We start from the raw sequence: 20,867 nt of genomic DNA, 5'->3' as shown, positions 1-20,867 counted from the left end.
CAGTAGAAATGGGCCCTTAGCAGGGGTGTAACTATAGGGGTCGCAATTGTGACCTGGCCCTAGGCTTCAGGGAGGCTGTGCAGCCCCTCTGTAGACCTGGATAGGAGGGGCGATGGGAGCAACAAGTAGAGAAACTGATCACCTCCATTTTTTTCCTCCTGCAGCTGCTTAAAGCACGCTTCTACTCCTCTCCCTCCTGTAGGTATTCAGTGGCTAAAGGAGGAAAATAGAGGGGACAGGTTTCTATACATGCTGCCCCTCCAATCCAGGTCCTGCTGTGTGCTCTCCTGACCTACTTTGTGCTCTTCTGACCCCTCCCCTCCTGCCGCACTTCCGGCTTCCCGCCTCCCACTCTCCTGCCGGCTGCTGTGGGGATGTGTCAGAATGGAGAGCAAGGAAGGGGCCAGTAAACATTCAGAGTTTCTATTTCTGAATGAACAGTCAGTGATCCGTACCAAACACTGACTAAACTGTGATTACTATGCTTCAGTTTGTGAATGAATGGGAAACTCTGTACAGAGCTATTCCTGTCCATTCATTTTTTGCTGCTGAGGCTGCAGAGATGGAGATTGGGGGCTGTGTCCTCAATTTCCTTTCTCTGCCTCAAAGTTGAAACATCTGTTTAGACCCTTGATATTTCACCAAAGCCCCCCTACGGGGCTCCTAAAAGACTGTAAAAAAAAAAAACCTGTAAAATAAAATGGTAAAAATACATTAACAAAAATAAACTACTATGAACACCAGTGACGGAACTACCAGAGTCGCAACGGTCCCACTTGTAACTGGGCTCTAGCATTACGCCACCAGGCTCAGAGGAAAGGGCCCCAGTGCGGGTGGGGGCCTTTCGTGGTTTCTTGCGCCAGGGTCCTGAAGGTTCTAGTAACGCCTCTGACCCTTAGGGTTACATGCAGACTTTAAACAGATATTGTAGGTTGACTTTCAGAAAGCTAGCTTGGTGGGACTGATGAAAACCAGTCCCTGATGAGCTATTTTTACTTCATAAGTTTAGCTTGCACCCTTCTTTCTCTGTTACAAGGGTGCTGTGTAAGGAGAAAGACCTTTTTTTTTTTTTTTTTTTTTTTTTTTTTTTATAACTTCGTTGGGTTGTGCAGTGCAACTCTGTACGTAAGGTGCTTCACTAACTCATAATCCAGTCAATGCTGGCTCAGCAGTGTTAAGGAATGTAACTAGTATTTTCTGTTATGGAATGAGGGGAATGCACAAACAAGGGCTTGGAAAGCTTACATTTTTTCATGAATTGCTACAATGTTTAAATAAGCTTCAATTTCTATCTACCAACCACACATTTAAGGCCTGGACGTTATAAAAACCCCAGTAGCGTTACTATACTTCGACAAAAGCTTATAGCTCCAAAACGCAGATAAGCACAGAATAGCCACATTTTCAACCCCTTTTTTGCATTTTTCAGCACTGAGCTTTTATCAGAGTTAGAGCGTTTTTATAGTTGAAGAATTCCTTTTAAAACCCATTAGTTCTGGGTTTTTTTCTAGACAAAAAACGCTGATAACAGCCTATGTGTACATGGACACACAGGATAATATGCTGAGGAGTTTACTGGCTGCAGAAAAAAAGGCCTGAAGCAAAAAACAGCAGCTGTAAAAACGTCCAGTGTGCATGAGGCCTAATACCCAAATAACATATTTTGTCCTTCGGTATTATACAGTAAGAATTGCACCAAACAGAACAGGTGAACGAAAAGCTGAAGGAAAGAAAATGTCCAGTTCCAGAAGTCATTTTTAGAATATAGGTTATGAATTTTACCTTTTTTTTCATTTTTTTTTTTTTATTTTTGCAATTCTGTTTTTGTAGTTCAGACCCTGTGTAGAAGAAGGTGAAGCTTTTCTGTGAAATAGTTTACTTCCTCTTGAAAAAAAAAAACCTAATATGAAATCTATGCTGTCATACAATGGGATCAATGAGCGCTACAGATTAGTTGGAATTTGAATGTCAGGATAAAAAAATGCAGATCTTAAAGGGGTTGTAAACCCTCGTGTTTTTTCGTTTTAATGCATCCTATGCATTAAGGTGAAAAAACACCTTGCAGTGTCCGGCCCCCCAGCCCCCCGTTTTACTTACCTGAGTGTGGGCACGATCCCGCGTTGCTCTCTCCACGGCTTCTTGGCTCTTCATTGGATTGATAGCAGCGCAGCCATTGGCTCCCGCTGCTTTCAATCAAATCCAATGACACAGGCGCCGAGGGGCGGGGCTGAGTCATACACCAAGTGTATGACGTGGGAGCGCGCCCGCAAGGTAACTCCCTCGGGAGAGAGCTTCCCAGAGGGGGTTATCTATTGCGGGGAGGAGCTGTGAGAGCCTCCATGGGACCCCAGAACAGGTGGATCGGGGCCACTCTGTGCAAAATGAAATGCACAGTGGAGGGAATGAAATGAAATGAAAAACTATGCATATCATATCCTCCTACATATATCTTTTCTACATGTGTTTTCCTCATAGATTGCTCCATCTGACCTAGTATAGTCACCTCCTTCCTGCTACAGATCTTACTGTTCTGAATACAGTGATGTCAGGCAGATGAGGTCTGGCTTTGGGTGTGGGTGGTTACAAGGATAGATCAAAGGTGTGTAGGAGGGATGTCCTAAAATGAACACTATATAGATCTGACTCTCAGCCAAGAGCCAAGTCAGCTATTTCTTTGGAAACAAATAAACTTGATTTTGACTTAAATTCGTTAAGTAGTAAGTTTTTGTTTTTAGAAAGCAACTGTACGTAAACTATGAATCGATAATCTGTGCTGATGGGAAAATTATTAGCACTGACTGTAAGGCTGCATTCACACCTGAGCAGAGCAACTTTCAAGCATTTTTTTTATTTGAGAGCTTTGATCATTTTTAGAAGTATATTAAAAGCATTTTGCAGCTGCAGGTGTTTTTGTTTAGGCAATAGAAAGCACTAGGGGAGGAGAGGTGGATGAGATTAGGGGTGGAGAGCTGCTGTTTGCGCAGAAAATGCACGATGGGATGCTCGTAAAACGCTCATAAGGCACATTTTCAGGCAATTCCCGTTAAAGTCTATGGGGCCCAATCTGTCAAAAAGAAGATTATGTACTTTTTTGAGTGATAGGCATTTTGCTTCAGCCGACAACGCTCATATGTGAACAGGGGCCTTTGAAATTAATAGGATTTGGCTTGTTTTGCGTTTTAGAGCTACAAGCTTCAAGCAGAAAATCACTCAGTTGTGAATGGGACTCTATGGTCATGGTTACACATATGACACAGCATTTGTCATTAACCTCCCGAGTCTGGCTTGGGGTGGATTTTCAGTACCAAAAGCGGTAACCCCGAGTCAGACTCGGGATTGCATCGCAGGATCCATGTAGAGGTTACTTACCTTGTCCCCTGGATCCTGCGATGTCGCCCCAGCTGTGATCTGCGATGTCGCCATGTCTCGCTAGATTCACAGTGCCGAGCTCCGTTCCCTGCGAGCGTTGCGACGCACGGGGACGGAGTTCGGCACCAAATTCAAAAAGTAAAAAACACGGTATAGATGCAGTATACTGTAATCTTACAGATTACAGTAATGTATCAAATAATTACACATCCCCTTTGTCCCTAGGGGTTTGTCCAGTGTCCTGCATGCAGTTTTATATTATAAATACTATTCTTTCTGCCAGGAAACTGGAGATTGTCCATAGCAACCAAAAAATGTCCGTTTACATCAAAAGTGCTTTTAGACCAGCTAGAAAAAAAACAGCGATAATAAATTAGAATCACTCGCAGAATTGAGCGATAGTAAAACGTGGGGAAATTAGTCATCAACCACTAAAAGTAATGACAGCGACAATTCTGCAACTGAGCAAATTGCAGTGTTTTTGATTTGATTTGATTTGAATTTTTATTATTATATTATTATTTGTTATAATTATTTATAGTTATTATATTATAATTTTAGATTTCATTTTTCAAACTTTATCATACCCGGGATGTCTACTAGACTCTTGTTTGGACAGATTTAAGTGAGTTATTCCTAAGAATTACAAGCCTACAATATAAAACGCCAAATTTCCATGCAAAATAATTGTACTGCTTTCAGCATCAAAAAGCTGAAATAATCATACCGCCAGGGAGGTTAATGCAGCTCTCTGTTACCATGTAGTTCACCTGATAAGAGCAATGATGAACCATAAAATCACTAAGCAGCCATATACAATGTCATGTACCAAACATTTTCACTTTCTGCTTGGATTGAACAAATCTATGTTGAGTTCCTGTGAGCTTAAACATTAAATGAGAAAATACAGATTTTATTAGTGAGCATTTAATGATTTCAAAACCTTGCTTCTGTGCGTAGCTTTGAAATGGATACATATGAGCAGCCATAGTTGCCTATTGTATTTCCATACTTTGCTTCCTGCTTAGTAATGCAGACCATATTTTCTTTCTCCTCATGCTCACTTGCAGTCTGTTAGTCATGTCTGATGTTACTGAAGGCAAAAGGACTCTGTGTAAAGCATACCCAGCCAATCTTGGCAGTGTTAAGTGACATCCTAAAATCTAAAAAAAAAAAAAGTGGCCAAAAGATTCCTGCACAAGAAATTGCTATAATACTCCTCTTCTATGACGCACGTCTCCTTCCTCCCCTCCCATCCACGTTTGTGCTGCAGCCTCTGTTAGACCCCTTTCACACTGGAGCGGTTTGCAGGCGGTATTGCGCTAAAAATACCGCCTGCAAACCACCCCTAAACAGCCTCCGCTGTTTGTTCAGTGTGAAAGTCCGAGGGCTTTCACACTGAAGCGGTGCGCTGGCAGGACGGTGAAAAAAGTCCTGCAAACCGCTTCTTTGGAGCGGTGAAGGAGCGGTGTATTCACCGCTCCTAAACCGCTCCTGCCCATTGAAATCAGTGGGACAGCGCGGCTATACCGCGGCTATAGCCGCGCTGTACGAGTGATTTTAACCCTTTTTCGGCCGACTTTAGGGGTGATTTGACAGACATCTGTGCGGGTTCATGCACAGATGCCTATTCAAATCACCCCCAAAGTTGCCAAAAGTATTACATTAACTACGTTTGGGAATCGGTGCGGCGCCACAAAGATTCGGAAGGTCACATTGCCAGCAATAGCCGCCGATTTGACATGTCAAATTGGCCCGATGTGAATGTGGGCTCAGGATGGAACCACAGTGTGTGAGTGGATAGGGAAAAGTTCAGTATTCCTGGAAGTTTTAAATGCTGGATAGACTGGTAAAGATTGCAGCACTGTAAGAGGAGAAGTAGGAGAGACAGGCCACAGGAGATGTGAGTATGCTACCTTTTTTCTTACAAGGTCTCATGCACACTGAGCGTTTTCCCAGCTCCTCTGAACACCTATTCTCCTGGTAGAAGAGCTGCCTAAAAAAAAAGTGGTAAAAGCTGCATATTGCATATGTGTTTATACATGTTCATGCATTCTATTGGGCAAAATATTAATGCATTACTCTTGAACGTACATAAACACATCTAGTGCGTTTCACGTTTCTTTTGCCCAAACACTCCTCTCCTGAACATTATGGTGATGGGGTTTTTATTATTGCCTGTAAACGCTCTCCTTCTAATATACCTGTGAATGCCTATGTGTGCATGGCCACGTAGGCTAACATAGTACATTTATAGACAGAAAAAAACAAAACAAAAGTGGCATTTTTTTTAAACCCAGTGTACATGTATATGAGGCCTTAGGCTTTTTTAATGTAAAATAAGGGTCCCTTAAGCAAGAACTGGGCCCTGCAGCAAATGTATAGTTCGATTCCATTAACATGTGTGTGCATGACCTTTTAAACTGGATGACTACATTGAAAGATTTTGGTTGTCATGTGGTTAAAGAACATGTTTTCTGTTTGTACGGTATTTTCTGGGGATTAGAAACGCTCCCTAGAAGCGCAAATTCAATGTAGTAGGATTCCATGAAATGTGTGGAGGAAGTCCCAGAGATCATTGCTGTAAGCATATAGCCCTACATACTTGAGCACAGGCCGATCTGCTCTGAATCAAGCCTGTGTTAACAAATTTTGATTTGTATATGTGGGTTTCTCCATGTGTTTATATTCAGAGCAAGCTTTCTGTGTCATTATCAAACAATCGGCTAAACCTTTTTTGCTTTGCATACACAAACTTCTTTTCATGAAAGTAACAAAACAAGCATTTTTCTCTTCAATTTATAAAGAAACTGTCCTAATAGTTTGTTAGTTACACTGATTCTATTTAAAATCACCAGACTGTCATTTTTACAGAATACAGTCATTTACCCCACTATTTATGATTCAGTTAGGTAACTACAAACTGTGCCATCAAAAAGTGCAGTAAATGTACATTTCTCTGAGTTCTGTATAATGAAGCCAACATTCAGAGTAGTCCTTATATCATCGTGGCTATATTTGCTTTGTGACACCTGTGCTGTGCAACTTTTTGTCTGCTTGCTGCTAAAATATTAGTTCAGTCAGATTGAACAAGTTTATAAAATAGGGTTGCCTCTGATGGGTGACCGTGAGCAACATCTTAAGCGAGCCACAATACTGATAGATATTTTTTCATTCAGCCTGGGAAAAATTCACATAACATATGGCTAGCTTTATCATTGGCAATGACATTTCAGGCTTTTTGCATGTAGGATACAGCAAGGGGTGCATCTGTTTTAGAATATCCAATGTAAAATTATCTGGTGTCCAGGAAAAAGAACTTGGCTGTATTGCTGTACTACAACAATGCCTTCATAAAAGCTGCAGCATTGATCAGGTAGGTATTGTATCTATCTCGGGGCGACCCCGATACCTCTGGATTACTTTTGTGAGAACACAGGCTGCTGTGAACAAGGCTATATGCCGAAACGCATCAGTTTTTAATCTTGAGCTTCATGTAGCAAAAAAATATTTTTGGGGGATTCTGGAGTTGCCAGCTACATCTTTCTTGGAGCTGCGTTTTCATTGGCAGGTTATGTCTAAGGCCTTATAAGCTGAAATGCCTCAACTGACTTAATCTACGTTTGTTCACTTTGGCTATTTGTTCACTGTAAATCGAGCACCTGGGAGCTCTGCTATCTATGTGGTGTATGGGTAGTAGCACTGACTTTTCTGTTTATACTTTTGGAGGCCATTTGAGCCAGAGCACCCAGGGAAGGACTCCACCCTTAATCTATGAGGTGTGTTCCCTGTTGTGAGCGCTGTCTTTGTGCTTTGCTTTCCTACTTGTTAGAGAAGCTTGGGTTGTGGACCAACATCTATACTTTTTGATTTACTAAAACTGGAGAGTGCAAAATCTAGTGCAGCTTTGCATATAAACCAATCAGCGTTCAGGTTTTTTTGTTAAAGCTCAATTGAACAAACTGAAGTTAGAAGCGGATTGGCTACCATGCACTGCTACACCAGATTTTGCACTCCCCAGTTTTAGTAAATCAACCCCTCTGTGTCTTTAACCACTAGCCTACCGCCCCGCCGTCATATGACGGCGGGACGGTAAGCCTCTTGTTCTGGGCGGACGTCGTATGACGTGAGCCCGTTTAAACGGACGTGCACGCGATCGTGTGCGTGCAGCCCTGTACTGTCAGTGGCGGCGTGTCACCGAGACACTGCTCATCACCGACAGGGGTGAACAGCCACTGGGTATGGCTGTTTACCACGTGATCGGCTGTGATGAAGTCACGGCCTATCACGAATGGTAACTCCCCCGCATTGCACGGCGCATGCGCGCGATCATGAGCGGCGTGTTCCCGGGAACACTACTCGTCACCGACGATAGTACACAGCCTTTGGCCAGGGCTGTGTACCACGTGATCAGCTGTGATCCATTCACAGCCAATCACTAAATGTAAACAAAGAGCTGTCACTAGCTGTTACTAGCTCTTCTCTCCTCACACACCGTGTCCAATGTGAGGAGAGAAGAGCCAGGAGCAGTGAGTTACAGATCTATGTTTAGTAGTGTCTGCACCAACACCACACCTGTCCCATCGCCCCCCAATTGTCATCTGTCACCCAACAGTCACCCCATAAAAGTGCACCTGTCACATAAGAGACTGCCATCAGTGACCATCAGCGGTGCAACAGTCACCCACCAGTGACCGTGCCCTGTCACCCGTCGCCCACCAGTGACCGTGCCCTTTCACCCGTCAGTGACCGTGCCCTGTCACCCATCAGTGACCATCAGCGGTGCACCCGTCACCCATCAGTGACCGTGGCCTGTCACCCATCACCCATGAGTGACTGTCGCCTGTCAACCATCTGTGACCATCACCTGTCAGTGACCGCGCCCTGTCACCCGTCAGTGACCGTGCCCTGTCACCCGTCAGTGACCGTGCCCTGTCACCCGTCAGTGACCGTGCCCTGTCACCCGTCAGTGACCGTGCCCTGTCACCCGTCACCCATCAGTGACCGTGCCCTGTCACCCATCAGTGACCGTGCCCTGTCACCCATCAGTGACCGTGCCCTGTCACCCATCAGTGACCGTGCCCTGTCGCCCATCAGTGACCGTGCCCTGTCACCCGTCACCCATCAGTGACCGTGCCCTGTCACCCGTCAGTGACCGTGCCCTGTCACCCGTCACCCACCATCAGCGGTGCACCTGTCACCCATCAGTGACCGTGCCCTGTCACCCATCTGTGACCATTACCCGTCACCTTCCGTGGCCTGTCACCCATCAGTGACCATTGCCTGTCACCCATCAGTGACCATTGCCTGTCACCCATCAGTGACCATTGCCTGTCACCCATCAGTGACCATTGCCTGTCACCCATCAGTGACCATTGCCTGTCACCCATCAGTGACCATTGCCTGTCACCCATCAGTGACCATTGCCTGTCACCCATCAGTGACCATCGCCCATCACACCATCATCACCTGTCAGTGAACGTCACCTGCCACCCACCGCACAGCCCATCAGTGACCGTCACCTGCCACCCATCTGTCACCCGTCGCACAGCTACCCGCCACACAGCCATGTCCAAAAGAGTTTATACTAGTGAGGAGGCATTCCAGATCCTCTCCATGACTGATGAGAGCACCGGGGAGTTCTCATCAGATTCCAATTCTGATTACGAATCAAATTCGGCATTTGAACCAATCGAGAGTAGTAATGATTCGGATGAAGAATGGGTCCCTCCTAAAATGGCACGACACTCTGGAAACCAGGAAGCCGCCAGCAACCAGGATTATATTCCCAGGCCCAGTACCAGTGCTGCCACCAGAAATAGGCCCCAGGAACAAAGGCCCAGTACCAGTGCTGCCACCAGCGATAGCCCCCCGCGCAGAAATACCCAGACCCAGTACTAGTGATGCCACATCACACCTGAGTACCAGCACAGGAAATTCAACTCCCCCAACTACCGGAGTGTCACGTCCCCCAAGAGCCAGGGCTGCTACATACGTGCCAGATGGTCTTGCCAACCCAACATGGCTGCCTTCCAAATCGGGATCACCAATTATTCCCCCTTTCACAGCACAGCCAGGTGTGCAGGCCAACACCAAAAATTTCACAGAGATCAGTTTTTTTCATCTGTTTTTGCCCGACACTTTGCTGCAATTCATTGTGGACCAGACAAATTTGTATGCCCAGCAGTATATTGCCAGCAACCCCCAATCATCTTATGCCCGTCCGTTTGAGTGGAGAGATTTCAATTTGGAGGAGTTCAAATTGTTTTTGGGCCTCACCCTAAACATGGGGCTTATACAAAAAAATGAAGAACATACCTATTGGTCCACCATCCCCATCCACCATATGCCCATGTATTCTGCCACAATGCACAGGTCCCGATATGAGAGGATTATGAGATTCTTTCATTTTAACGACAACACCCAGTGCCCTCCCCGCAATCATCCAAATTCCGATAAGTTATACAAGATTCGCCCACTGATAAATTTATTTTCCCAACGATTTGCAGAAATCTGTCCCCGAGAAGCATATATGTGTGGATGAGTCCCTGGTACCATTTTCAGGCCGGCTAGGAATAAAACAATATATTCCTAGCAAAAAGACCAAATACGGAGTAAAATTTTACAAGCTCTGTGAGAGAGCCACGGGATATCCGTATGCGTTCTTCATATATGAAGGAAGAGATTCCCAGCTCCAGCCCCCTGAGTGCCCGGCCTACATGGGCACAACTGGAAAAATCGTTTGGGACCTGGCTTACCCACTTCTGAAAAAAATATATCATATATACCTGGACAACTTTTATACCAGCCTGCCACTGAGATGCAATGAAGTGCTGGCCTTGAGGTGGAAGGATAACAGGAATGTGCACATGATGTCCACCATTCACGATGACACTACAGTTGTAGTTCGGCAAAGACGAGGTCCCATTGAAAAACCGACATGTGTCCAAGACTATAATCTCTACGTGGGGGGGGGGTGGATTTCAATGACCAAATGATTCAGCCCTATTTGTCAATAAGGAGGTCCCGATTCTGGTACAACAAGGTAGCAATTTATCTAATCCATTTGGCCGTTTACAGTTCCTACATAGTCTACACAAAATCCACAGAAAGTCCCGCCCCCTTCCTAAAATTCATAGAAGTAGTAGTCACGTCCCTCATCTATCAACAAAGACCCCCCCCCCCCCCAGAAGACCTTCGCTCTGATGCTGTTAGCCGACTTCATGAACGCCACTTCCCGTACAACATTCCACCATCAGAAGCAGGCCGGAGACTGCAAAAAAGATGTTGCGTGTGCAGCAGAAGAGGTTTTCGAAAAGATACCAGCTTCCATTGTCCCTCCCAACCTGGCCATTGCATTGGTGAATGCTTCGAACTGTATCGTACATCCCTAAATTATTAGTCCATATTTTCCCCATTTTTGCTGATCATTTTCCATGCTTCCCCAAATAACCATGCCACTGCCTTCCATGTGAACTGACCCTGGCCTGCTTTTTGACTATGCCTCTGCCTACCGTTTGGACTGCTTCCACATGAACTGACCCTGGCCTGTTTTGACTATGCCTCTGCCCACCGTTTGGACTGCTTGCATGTGAACTGACCCTGGCCTGTTTTGTGACTATGCTTCTGCCTACCACCTGGACTGCTTGCACGTGAACTGACCCTGGCCTGTTTTATGGACTATGCTTTTGCCTACCGCTTGGACTGATCTGTTGCCCTGCTACTATAGTACACAGGGGTCTCACATATGTCTCACATATGAGGGGTTCCAGAATAGTTTTTCCGGATGGAGAAAACAATTTTTTTTGTTTTCTCCGGGTTTTGTAATTTCCGGACTAGGGTCTGGAGTCTGAAGGCTTCATAGAGATTTGGGTGGGTCAAGCCTCTACCCCTGTGCACAGGTTTTACCCGATTGCGGCCCTCAGCCTGCTGCTGACTTACTGCCATCATGCCTTTGCCTGCCGCATGTCTCTACCTGGACAATTTCTATGGACAAATGCTTTGGCTGTGCTGACAATATCCTTGTGCTGACTATAGACCATATTCCTGCCTGCTGCCTGGATAATTACTATTGCTGTCACTAAGCACAACCCTGACTGCTGCCTGGACCAGTGCTCTCTTCTGTGGACACTACTAAAAGCACAGGTAATACTTTTTTTTTTTTTTTTTACCCTTTCCGCATTAGAATTTATTTTGGATTGTAATTCTTGGTATGTACATGCTATGTGTTAGAAATATGAAGGGCCTTCAAAAATCATAGGTTGCCAGGAAATTATCTATGTAATGTATGCTCCTAGAATGCCTGATGGTGCTACTTGGATGTTGGGCCTCTGTATGTGGCCAAGCTGTGTAAAAGTCTCACACATGTGGTATCCCCATACTCAGGAGAAGTAGCAGAATGTATTTTGGGGTGTCATTTTTGCTATGTGTTGGAAATATCACATGGACAACTTTGTGTAAAAAAAAAAAATGCGCTTTTATTTTTTTCCCCGCATTTTCCAAAAACTTCTGGAAAAAAAATAACCGTTCAAAAGACTCATTATGCCTCATAGATTATACGTTGGGGTGTTTGCTTTCCAAAATGGGGTCATTTTGTGGGCAATTCCATTGTCCTGGTGCTCCAGGGCCTTCAAAAGTGTAATAGGTGGTTGAGAAATGAGTGCAATTTATGCTCGTAGATCGCCTGATGGTGCTACTTCAATGTTGGGCCTTTGTATGTGGCCAGGCTGTGTAAAAGTCTCACACATGTGGTATCGCCATACTCAGGAGTAGCAGAATGTATTTTGGGGTGTCATTTTTGCTATGTATTTGCTATGTGTTGGAAATATCTTATAAATGGACAACTTTGTGTAAAAAAGGAGTAGCAGAATGTATTTTGGGGTGTAATTTGTTGTATGCATATGCTCTGTGAGAGAAATAACCAGTTAATATGACAATTTTGAAAAAAAAAAAAAAATCTTCCTTTTGACATGTTATGAAAAGGGGCGGGGGATGGGCGGCGCCGCAGCTCAATTTCTATTGTAACCACTTGGCTCCGGTTGACTGACTTTGGGGCCCTGTATCTCAGGGCCACTTGGTGCTAGGGACCCCAAATTTGGTGTGCAAACCCAGGGGAACTAGCTCTACATCATATCCAAAGCTGGGGTTCCTAGCCCAAATAGTTCGGAAAATGTCATTCTCTGCTGCAGAAAAGTGCCTGACTTTTAAAGTTAGGTTGACACAAAGCCTGCTGGGGACACCTGATGTAAGGAGGGGCTCCGCTGGGGACACCTGATGTAAGGAGGGGCTCTGCTGGGGACACCTGATGTAAGGAGGGGCTCCGCTGGGGACACCTGATGTAAGGAGGGGCTCCGCTGGGGACACCTGATGTAAGGAGGGGCTCCGCTGGGGACACCTGATGTAAGGAGGGGCTTCGCTGGGGACACCTGATGTGAGGAGGGGCTCCGCTGGGGACACCGGATGTAAGGAGGGGCTCCGCTGGGGACATCGGATGTAATGAGGGGCTCCGCTGGGGACATCGGATGTAAGGAGGGGCTCTGCTGGGGACACCGGATGTAAGGAGGGGCTCTGCTGGGGACACCGGATGTAAGGAGGGGCTCCGCTGGGGACACCGGATGTAAGGAGGGGCTCTGCTGGGGACACCGGATGTAAGGAGGGGCTCTGCTGGGGACGCCTGATGTAAGGAGGGGCTCTGCTGGGGACACTAGCTTGTAAGGAGGGGCTCTGCTGGGGACACCTGATGTAAGGAGGGGCTTTGCTGGGGACATTAGCTTGTAAGGAGGGGTTCTGCTGGGGGCACCTGATGCAAGGACGGACTCTGCTGGGGGCACCTGATGGCATCTGGTGGCAGGTGACATGCTCAGGGGTCCCACTGATTCTGGATTCTGGTGAGTTGAATTATTTCATTCTATATTACAATGTAATAATAGTAATAATGCGCTTCAATCATTCTGACACCACAACAACCATGGTGCTGGGATGATTGAAGTGCTAACAGTGTTTGGAGTATCTTTATCTGCTGATTTGTTAAACTCTGGAATACACATTTCTATTGTGGTGTATGATCTGGGCCTTCTGTCCCTCCATCCCTCCATCCCTCTTTCCTTCCTTCTCTCTCCTTCTCTCCTTCCCTCTCTCTTCTTCTTTCCTTCCCTCCTTCTTTCCCTCTCCCTCTTTTCCCCTTTATTTCTCCATCTCTCATTCATCTCAGACTCTAATCACACCCCCATATAAGCCACGACCACTATTTCACGTCAGCCAGCCCATTTTTCGGCGCTACACGTGCCGCATTTTTTTTTTTTGCTATGTCACGCCTACAAATGCAGCCCCGCCCATAATTATAATAAGACTCCGCCTACAGCCAAAAAAGTGTCCATATACATTTTTTTTACAATGTTGGCAACTATGCTTGAAGTGTCAGATATCTGATTCAGCCTGGCAGTAGCAAAGGGATGGTGTGTGAAGAGACAGAGCAGAAACTGGAGTAGCAAGTATTCCTTTGTGGTGTTTGTCAAACATGTTGTATCCAGCAGGTACGCATAGCAGACTAAATGTTGGTTTAGAGCATGCCTAGTGGAGTAATATTTTATAATGTGCACAATATCATCACAGAAAAGGTGTGCATGATTCAATACAAACAGCATTAGCACCTTAGCAAGGTGGATTAGCTGTGTGCTGCAGACCATTGAATTAACACAGACAGTAGCACTTATAAGGACTGATGCTGTGGAAGCCAATTTTATTGTTTTGGAGGGAGGAGCTGAACACTGAATGAGTGGAACTGGCGTTGTGATTTTAGTAGGGATGCACCCAAATTTCGGCCGCCAAAACATATCGGCCGTAAATGGTGTTTTCGACACTTTGCCGAAAGAGAAATGTTGCCAATAATGGCGCCATCCCGCCGGGTGCCGCACATGTATTATCCCGGCGCGCCCCTCAGAGTCTCCCCTCCCTCCTCTTCTCACTTTCAATCGCCGTGCAGCCAATGTAATGATGTCCCGTCTCCTAGACCGTCTCTTGTGATAGACGGCACTCTGATCCAATGCTAGGAATCATTGTGCCGTGTGTCATAGGAGGCAGGGACGTTGTTACAGTGGCTGCACGACGATTCAGATCCAGCTCTGACACACAGCGTGACATCGCATTACCAGGCGCTGGCAGGCTGCACATGATGGGCGCTGGCAGGCTGCACATGATGGGCAATGGCAGGGTGCACCTCATGGGCACTGGCAGGCTGCACGTCATGGGCACTGGCGGGCTGCTGCATCTGATGGACACGGGCACTGGTGAGGCTGCATGGCATGGACACTGGCGAGCTGCTATATATGGGCACAGGCACTGGTGAGGCAGCATGACGGGCACAGGCAGGCTGCTGCATCTGATGGGCACAGACACTGGTGAGGCTGCATGAAGGGCACAGGCAGACTTGCTACATCTGACTGGTAGGCTGCATCTGACAGGCACTGGTGAAGCTGCATTTGGTGGACACTGGTGAGGCTGCATTGATCTCCTGTACCACGTCTGCAGTTTCTGACCATCTCCTGTACCACGTCTGCAGTCTCTGACCATCTCCTGTACCACGTCTGCAGTCTTTGACCATCTCCTGTACCATGTCTGCAGTCTCTGACCATCTCCTGCATCATATCTTCTAGAGGTGCATCGCATGGAAATTTTGCTAATACTATTAGCAATATGTTATATAAAAATGTATACATTTTATTTAAAATATATACAGTCATTTTCGTTATTGGTCATTTTCGGTATCGGGTTCGGTTTTCGGTCTAGTGTATTTTTAATTTTCGGTATCCGTTTCGGCACCAAAAAACCCATTCCGTGCACCCCTAGATTTTAGTACCTTCTATATGCGGTTCCAAATGCTGTGCCTGGGTGCATAAAATGTTTCACAAAGGAAATTGGAATAGTTTGAATTAAACAAAACTTACAAAAAGCTAATTTTCACAAAAACCATACTTTTATTGGAATAGTAGATTTAAGGAGCATAATTAACTAGTGCAGTACCAGTGTGATGATATATGACTGTGAAGTGCCTTTAACAGTATCCTTCCTTGGTTGTTCCAATATTCAAGAAACTGAAATAGTGGGAGATGAAGACAAAAATAAAATATCTGCTCAATTTACAAATCCGTGTGACTTCATACACATTTTCAGACACTCAACATGATCTACTCCAGTACAAAACATTTTGGATCATTTATCAGGCTTTTTGATTACAATCCCCTTAGACCCCTTTCACACATGCGGGACCGTTCAGTTCCACCTGTCAGTTTTTTAGGCAGACCTGAACGGACGCTCCATACAGTTCTATGCAGCGACGAATGTCAGCGGTGACATGTCCGCTGACATCCGATCCACTAAATTCAGACGGATGGAAACCCTATTTTTCATCTGTCTTGTGGATCAAATCGGATGAAAATGGACAGGCGGATCCATTTTTATCCGATCCCCATAGTGGAGAGCGGAGATCTGACAAGTCCGTCTCAGAGACGGACCTGTCATCCACCGGCTCAGCGGGGATCAACGGAGCGATCCCCATCAAAAACAGACATTATGTGTGAAAGGGGCCTTAATGTAACCAATGAACTCTCTCAAAGCGTTTCCTGAAATCGGTATTAAACCCAAAACCAAAAATGTAATAAATTGCAGTTTATCAATCCTTAGATGTGGTGGCTTTTTTTTTAGGCTTCCCCCCATTGCCCCCTCCCCATTTCCCCCTGGTGATCTGGCCAGTAACACACCTCCTGTATTAGAGAGCCCTCATTCTGGATGAATGTGCACAGGGGGCACAGCAGCATTGTCAGTCTGGGGGTAGGGGAGTATTAAATGTTCTAGCAGATTTTAACACACTAACAAATTGAAGCCAAACTCTAGCTAACACGTTATAATCCGATACAGCAAACCTTTTTTTTTTTTCCCCTTTTGGGATAAAGATTTTTAAATAACTAAAACTGATCATTGTAAGCACCCCTGTCCGTGGTAAATGGGGTTTCTCCTCCCTGTAAACCGATAAATCTGCACAAGAGTGCTTGTTCTGTTGAATTTTTACCATGCTGAGGGGAACGGATGGGAGGACAGTAAAAACGCAGATCAACCATTTGTATTTACCAACCCCAACCACAAATGTGAACAAGCCTTTCTTTAATTTTTACCAGGTGAAAATAAAAGAAAGAAAGAGCCTAAAAAAGAAAACTAATGCAGCCACCACATCTAAGAATTGGTAAGCTTGCAGTAAAATGTTTCCTTTTGGGTTTAATACCGCTTTAATTATGACAAATAGATTTTAATCAGTGTGAATTTTTTGATGTTTTTATAATGCTTAGAGAAAGCATTGGCAATTGTTTTGGCAATACCATTATCCTAGTCATCTGTACTAATGTTTTTCTTTTCTCTTCAAATTTTTTTTGTCGTCTTCTTTCCCCATCTAGGAATTCCCAATCTTATTATTTTGGATCCCAAAGGAGAAGTCATTACACGACAGGGAAGAGTTGAGGTCCTTCACGATGTCGAATGTAAAGAATTTCCATGGCACCCCAAACCTGTTGTGGAGCTAACAGAGTTAAACGCAGTGCAGCTGAACGAGGGGCCGTGCCTTGTCCTCTTTGTAGGTATGGAAAAAGAAAGGTGGCATAACAATATTATGTTCTAAGTATGTCACTGCTTAGGATGAATACTTTACAAAATTGATGGTACAAAATATATAATTTTTGATAAGATTTACTTGATTCTGAATATATATATATATATATATATATATATATATATATATATATAGTAAAGGACCAGCGTCAAATGTAAAGCTTTAAGGACACCGCCACTCGCTGGTTCTTCTTTTTAAGGGCTTTGTTTGCCCATTTTTATTAAAAGCAAGTTCAGCAAGCAACATAGGTTTCCCTCACAGGGGCTTTCAACATTCCTTTTTTCATCAACAAAAAAATGACATTCAGCCTAGTTGGCTCTCACTTGCAGCACTGCAGCTCTGGCCTTACACTCCAGGCCCTTGTCTGTCCCGTACAGACTGTTTCTCCAACCATCCTCCTTGGTGCATATAGCTAGCAGCCTCTTGCTGCTCTGGCTCCCATGTGGAGCCCTCCTGACTCCTGGTACTCAGACTTCCTATCTGCCGGGGTGGAGCCCAGAACCGTGGTCAGGTTACTACTAAAAGCCCAGCACACACCTGACTAATCAGTATGCTGGCTGTTCTTACAATCAGGACCCAGGACTAGGGATTTCATCCCACCCGGATCTCTCAGAAATCCCTGAGCTCCAGGTCCCAAAGTGGACTTTACAAAACACTGAGCAAACTGAAAGGCCAGTTTCCTCTTCATGTTACATGCTCCCTGGAGCCCCTCAACTTGTCTGGTTGAGAATTCTGAGTCACATCCTCCTTCTAGACCCTGGCAGGGCAACGCTCTGCCACAATATATATATATATATATATATATATATATATATATATATATATATGGTTATATACAAAAGGCAAATCCACTTTGCACTTCAAGTGCAAAGTGCATTTGAAATTGCATTGAAAGTGCACTTGGAAGTGCAGTCACTGTAGATCTGAGGGGTTGATCTGAAATGAGGGGAAACTCTGCTGATTTTATTATCCAATCATGTGCAAGGTAAAATTATGTTTTTTATTTCCCTTGCATGTCCCCCTCAGATCTACAGTGACTGCACTTCCAAGTGCACCTTCAGTGCAATTTCAAGTGCACTTTGCACTTGTAGTTTGCACTTGTACTGCAAAGTGGATTTGCCTTTAGTAAATAACCCCCATAGTGTACAGTGCACGGTGTTTTAAAAAAAAACAGGCAGTTGGGTTGTTCTAGAACAAATACAATTTTTTTTTGTGGATTCAAGCTGGCGATAAACTAGTAGTTTTTTGAACAGAAATTCTGAATGCATTCAATGGATACATTAGAATGCTTGGCGAATATTATTTTCTTTTTAACATTCAATTTTTGAAATTAATAGATTTTCCGAAATGATAACCACATACACTGTTAAACATTAGTTTGAGAAAAAACTTTTATCTTGTTCCTTCAAATTTTCTTGTCATTGCGGTCAAAAACAAACATCCATTAATGATTACAAAATCGAATGAAATCTTCAAATGAAAAATTATGAATGAAATTTTACTAGTGTATGGCCAGTTAATGACCTTTATGACCAGACAGGCTCAATGATGTTGAGATCAGGGCTCTGTGAGAACCATACCATCTCTTCCAAGTCTCCTTGTTTTTGCTGAACGTGTTCCTTGTGACTTTGGCTGTATGTTTAAATGAATGTCTCGCTGAATAAATTTAGGACTGCCTCCTTGATGGTATTGCATGATGGATAAATATCTGCCTGTACTTTTTAGCATTGAGGAGACCAGGGGTCACTGCTGGCCGGGCACTCTGGAGAGGGCAGGGGTCACTGCTGGCGGGGCACTCTGGAGAGGGCAGGGGTCACTGCTGGCGGGGACACTCAGCAGAGCTCCTTTTCCCATCCCTGCATTGCACACAGCCTAGGCACAGGCAGCAGAGCTCTTCCTCCCTAACCAGCACATAGATGAGATTGGATTCCTTTACACACAGCCATGATCTGCACAGTGCGTAGATGGCTACTGCAGTTATGTTGCCATTCCGACCAGGGAATTTCACAGATGAGAACTGCAACATAGCAGCCAGCTACATACTCTACAGGTCGTAGCTGTGTGTAAGGAAATTGGATCTCAGCTATGTGCTGTGTGAGGAGGAGGAGCTCTCCTGTCTGTGCCCAGGTTGTGTGCAGTGCAGGAATGGGAGAAGGAGTTCAGCATTGTTGCCAACAGTTTGTAAACATTTCAGGGGTCACCTTTCACAGACAGAGAATGTACTTTAATTAGGAGGAGGGACATTCATTCAAAATGGGCGTGGTTTTACAAACAGCATATCATTAACCTAATGCAATGCTTTAATTAAACATAAAGGGGAGCTGTAGTTATGCAATGCCAGCATAGCGTCAGGTTAGCGCAGTATAGTTTCAGATTAGGGCAGTACTGTGTCAAGGTGATGATCCATGGCTGTTGATCGAAGACTGCCCTATGGCTCATGATTGAAGACTGCCTGGGGTGCTGTGTCCACTCCTCTTCTTTTACCTTCTTCTGATGCGGAATCAGCCTGAGCGAAGGAGACTGTGGAGGAAGCAGACCACCTACTCCGGCTGCCTCAGTAGATCTTGAAGATCCCCGAAGGGACAACCTAACTTAATTAGACAACAGGGAAGTGGTACAGGCAGCCTCCCCGACCCCGCTGGGCCCCATGCTCAACCAATCATCGACCTGTGACGGCTTGCAAACAAACAGAAGTGACAAAATGTTTCTGACATCACAGAGGGGAGGTGGGGGCTGGGGGGGGACAATGAAAGTTCCTCTCACTCTGTCTAGTGCACCTTATGCATTGGTCCCGGGCTCCCTGATGGAACGAGCCCCCTTGTGCCGCCTGTAAACGTGATAGAGTGACTTGGATCACTTTTACTTAAAAAAAAAAAAAAATTGCCAGCTACAAAGAGTGACACCAGGATTGTGGCTGTAGCTGCAGCCATGATCCTAGTATAACCACTTCAATATGAGGCCATATATATGCACAGCGGTATTGAGGTGGCAATAAATATAAACTCTTTATTTCATTATTTTTGAAAGTACCCTCCCTTTACAGTGCTTTTTCAGATGTAACCAAAGTGTTTGCACAGTACTGTATGTATAGTCGATATAAATAAAACAACTGATAATTGATATGTAAATGACACAAAGCAGCTGAGGAAGGTTTGACATCTGACCTTGTGTACATACAGAGCAAGTTGTTAGGTGTTAAGTAGTCTTAGAAAGTGTTTATTTAACCTGGTGACCCTCTTTCATAGCATTTGCATTGTTTTCTAAATTAGCAAATAGATCCACGTCAGTATAGCATAGATCCACCATTCATAGGCAGCAGTGCCCAGGGTTTCACTAAGATGTCAGAGAAAGATAGGTGGTAATTAAATATTATATTTTAATCATACGGTACAGGATACAGGACTTGTTTTTATCTAACTTCAGGTAATTGGAAGTTGGCCAAAAAAAAAAAACGCTAGAGCCTCCCACAGAGTGAACCATATAACCCCACTCGCTTTGTGAGAATCCAGTTTTTCTCTGTTTAAACCATTTATTTTTTTTCTCCAACACTTTTATCAGAAGCAGACTTGCAGCTCTGACTATCCAGAAGTTTCTGGACCAGTTAACCTTGGTGTGTACCTTGGGACTGTACCCAGACCCCACTGTGTGGCGCTGGCCTGAAACATTTGTTTTTGGCACTGGATCCCATTTTAGGCACTCACCTTGGCATTTAGTGCATTTTTCTGTATTTATTTGCATAGTGCTATACATGTCTAGGGCCTGGACCCTGGAGACCTCTTTGTAGGTATGTCCACCATAATAGGCCAAGCCCCGGCCCTTAGTAGTGGGTAAGGTAAAACATGGT

The 20,867-nt window shown here is 44.8% G+C and overlaps 1 protein-coding gene across 1 annotated transcript in view; it reads left to right on the top strand.

Annotated features, from left to right (window-relative positions):
• The window catches only part of NXN (nucleoredoxin), a 223,449-nt gene that overhangs the window by 145,791 nt on the left and 56,791 nt on the right, over positions 1 to 20,867 (top strand). Inside the window, exon 6 of the mRNA XM_073615136.1 lies at positions 16,812 to 16,991. Coding sequence (XP_073471237.1) covers positions 16,812 to 16,991 — 180 coding nt within the window. The remainder of the gene's footprint in view (positions 1 to 16,811; positions 16,992 to 20,867) is intronic.

The sequence above is a fragment of the Aquarana catesbeiana genome, linkage group LG02, assembly GCF_042186555.1.
Source record: "Aquarana catesbeiana isolate 2022-GZ linkage group LG02, ASM4218655v1, whole genome shotgun sequence".
NCBI classification, from domain to species: domain Eukaryota; kingdom Metazoa; phylum Chordata; class Amphibia; order Anura; family Ranidae; genus Aquarana; species Aquarana catesbeiana.
Note: the sequence above shows the minus strand (reverse complement) of the source record. Positions and strands in the feature narration are given on the sequence as shown.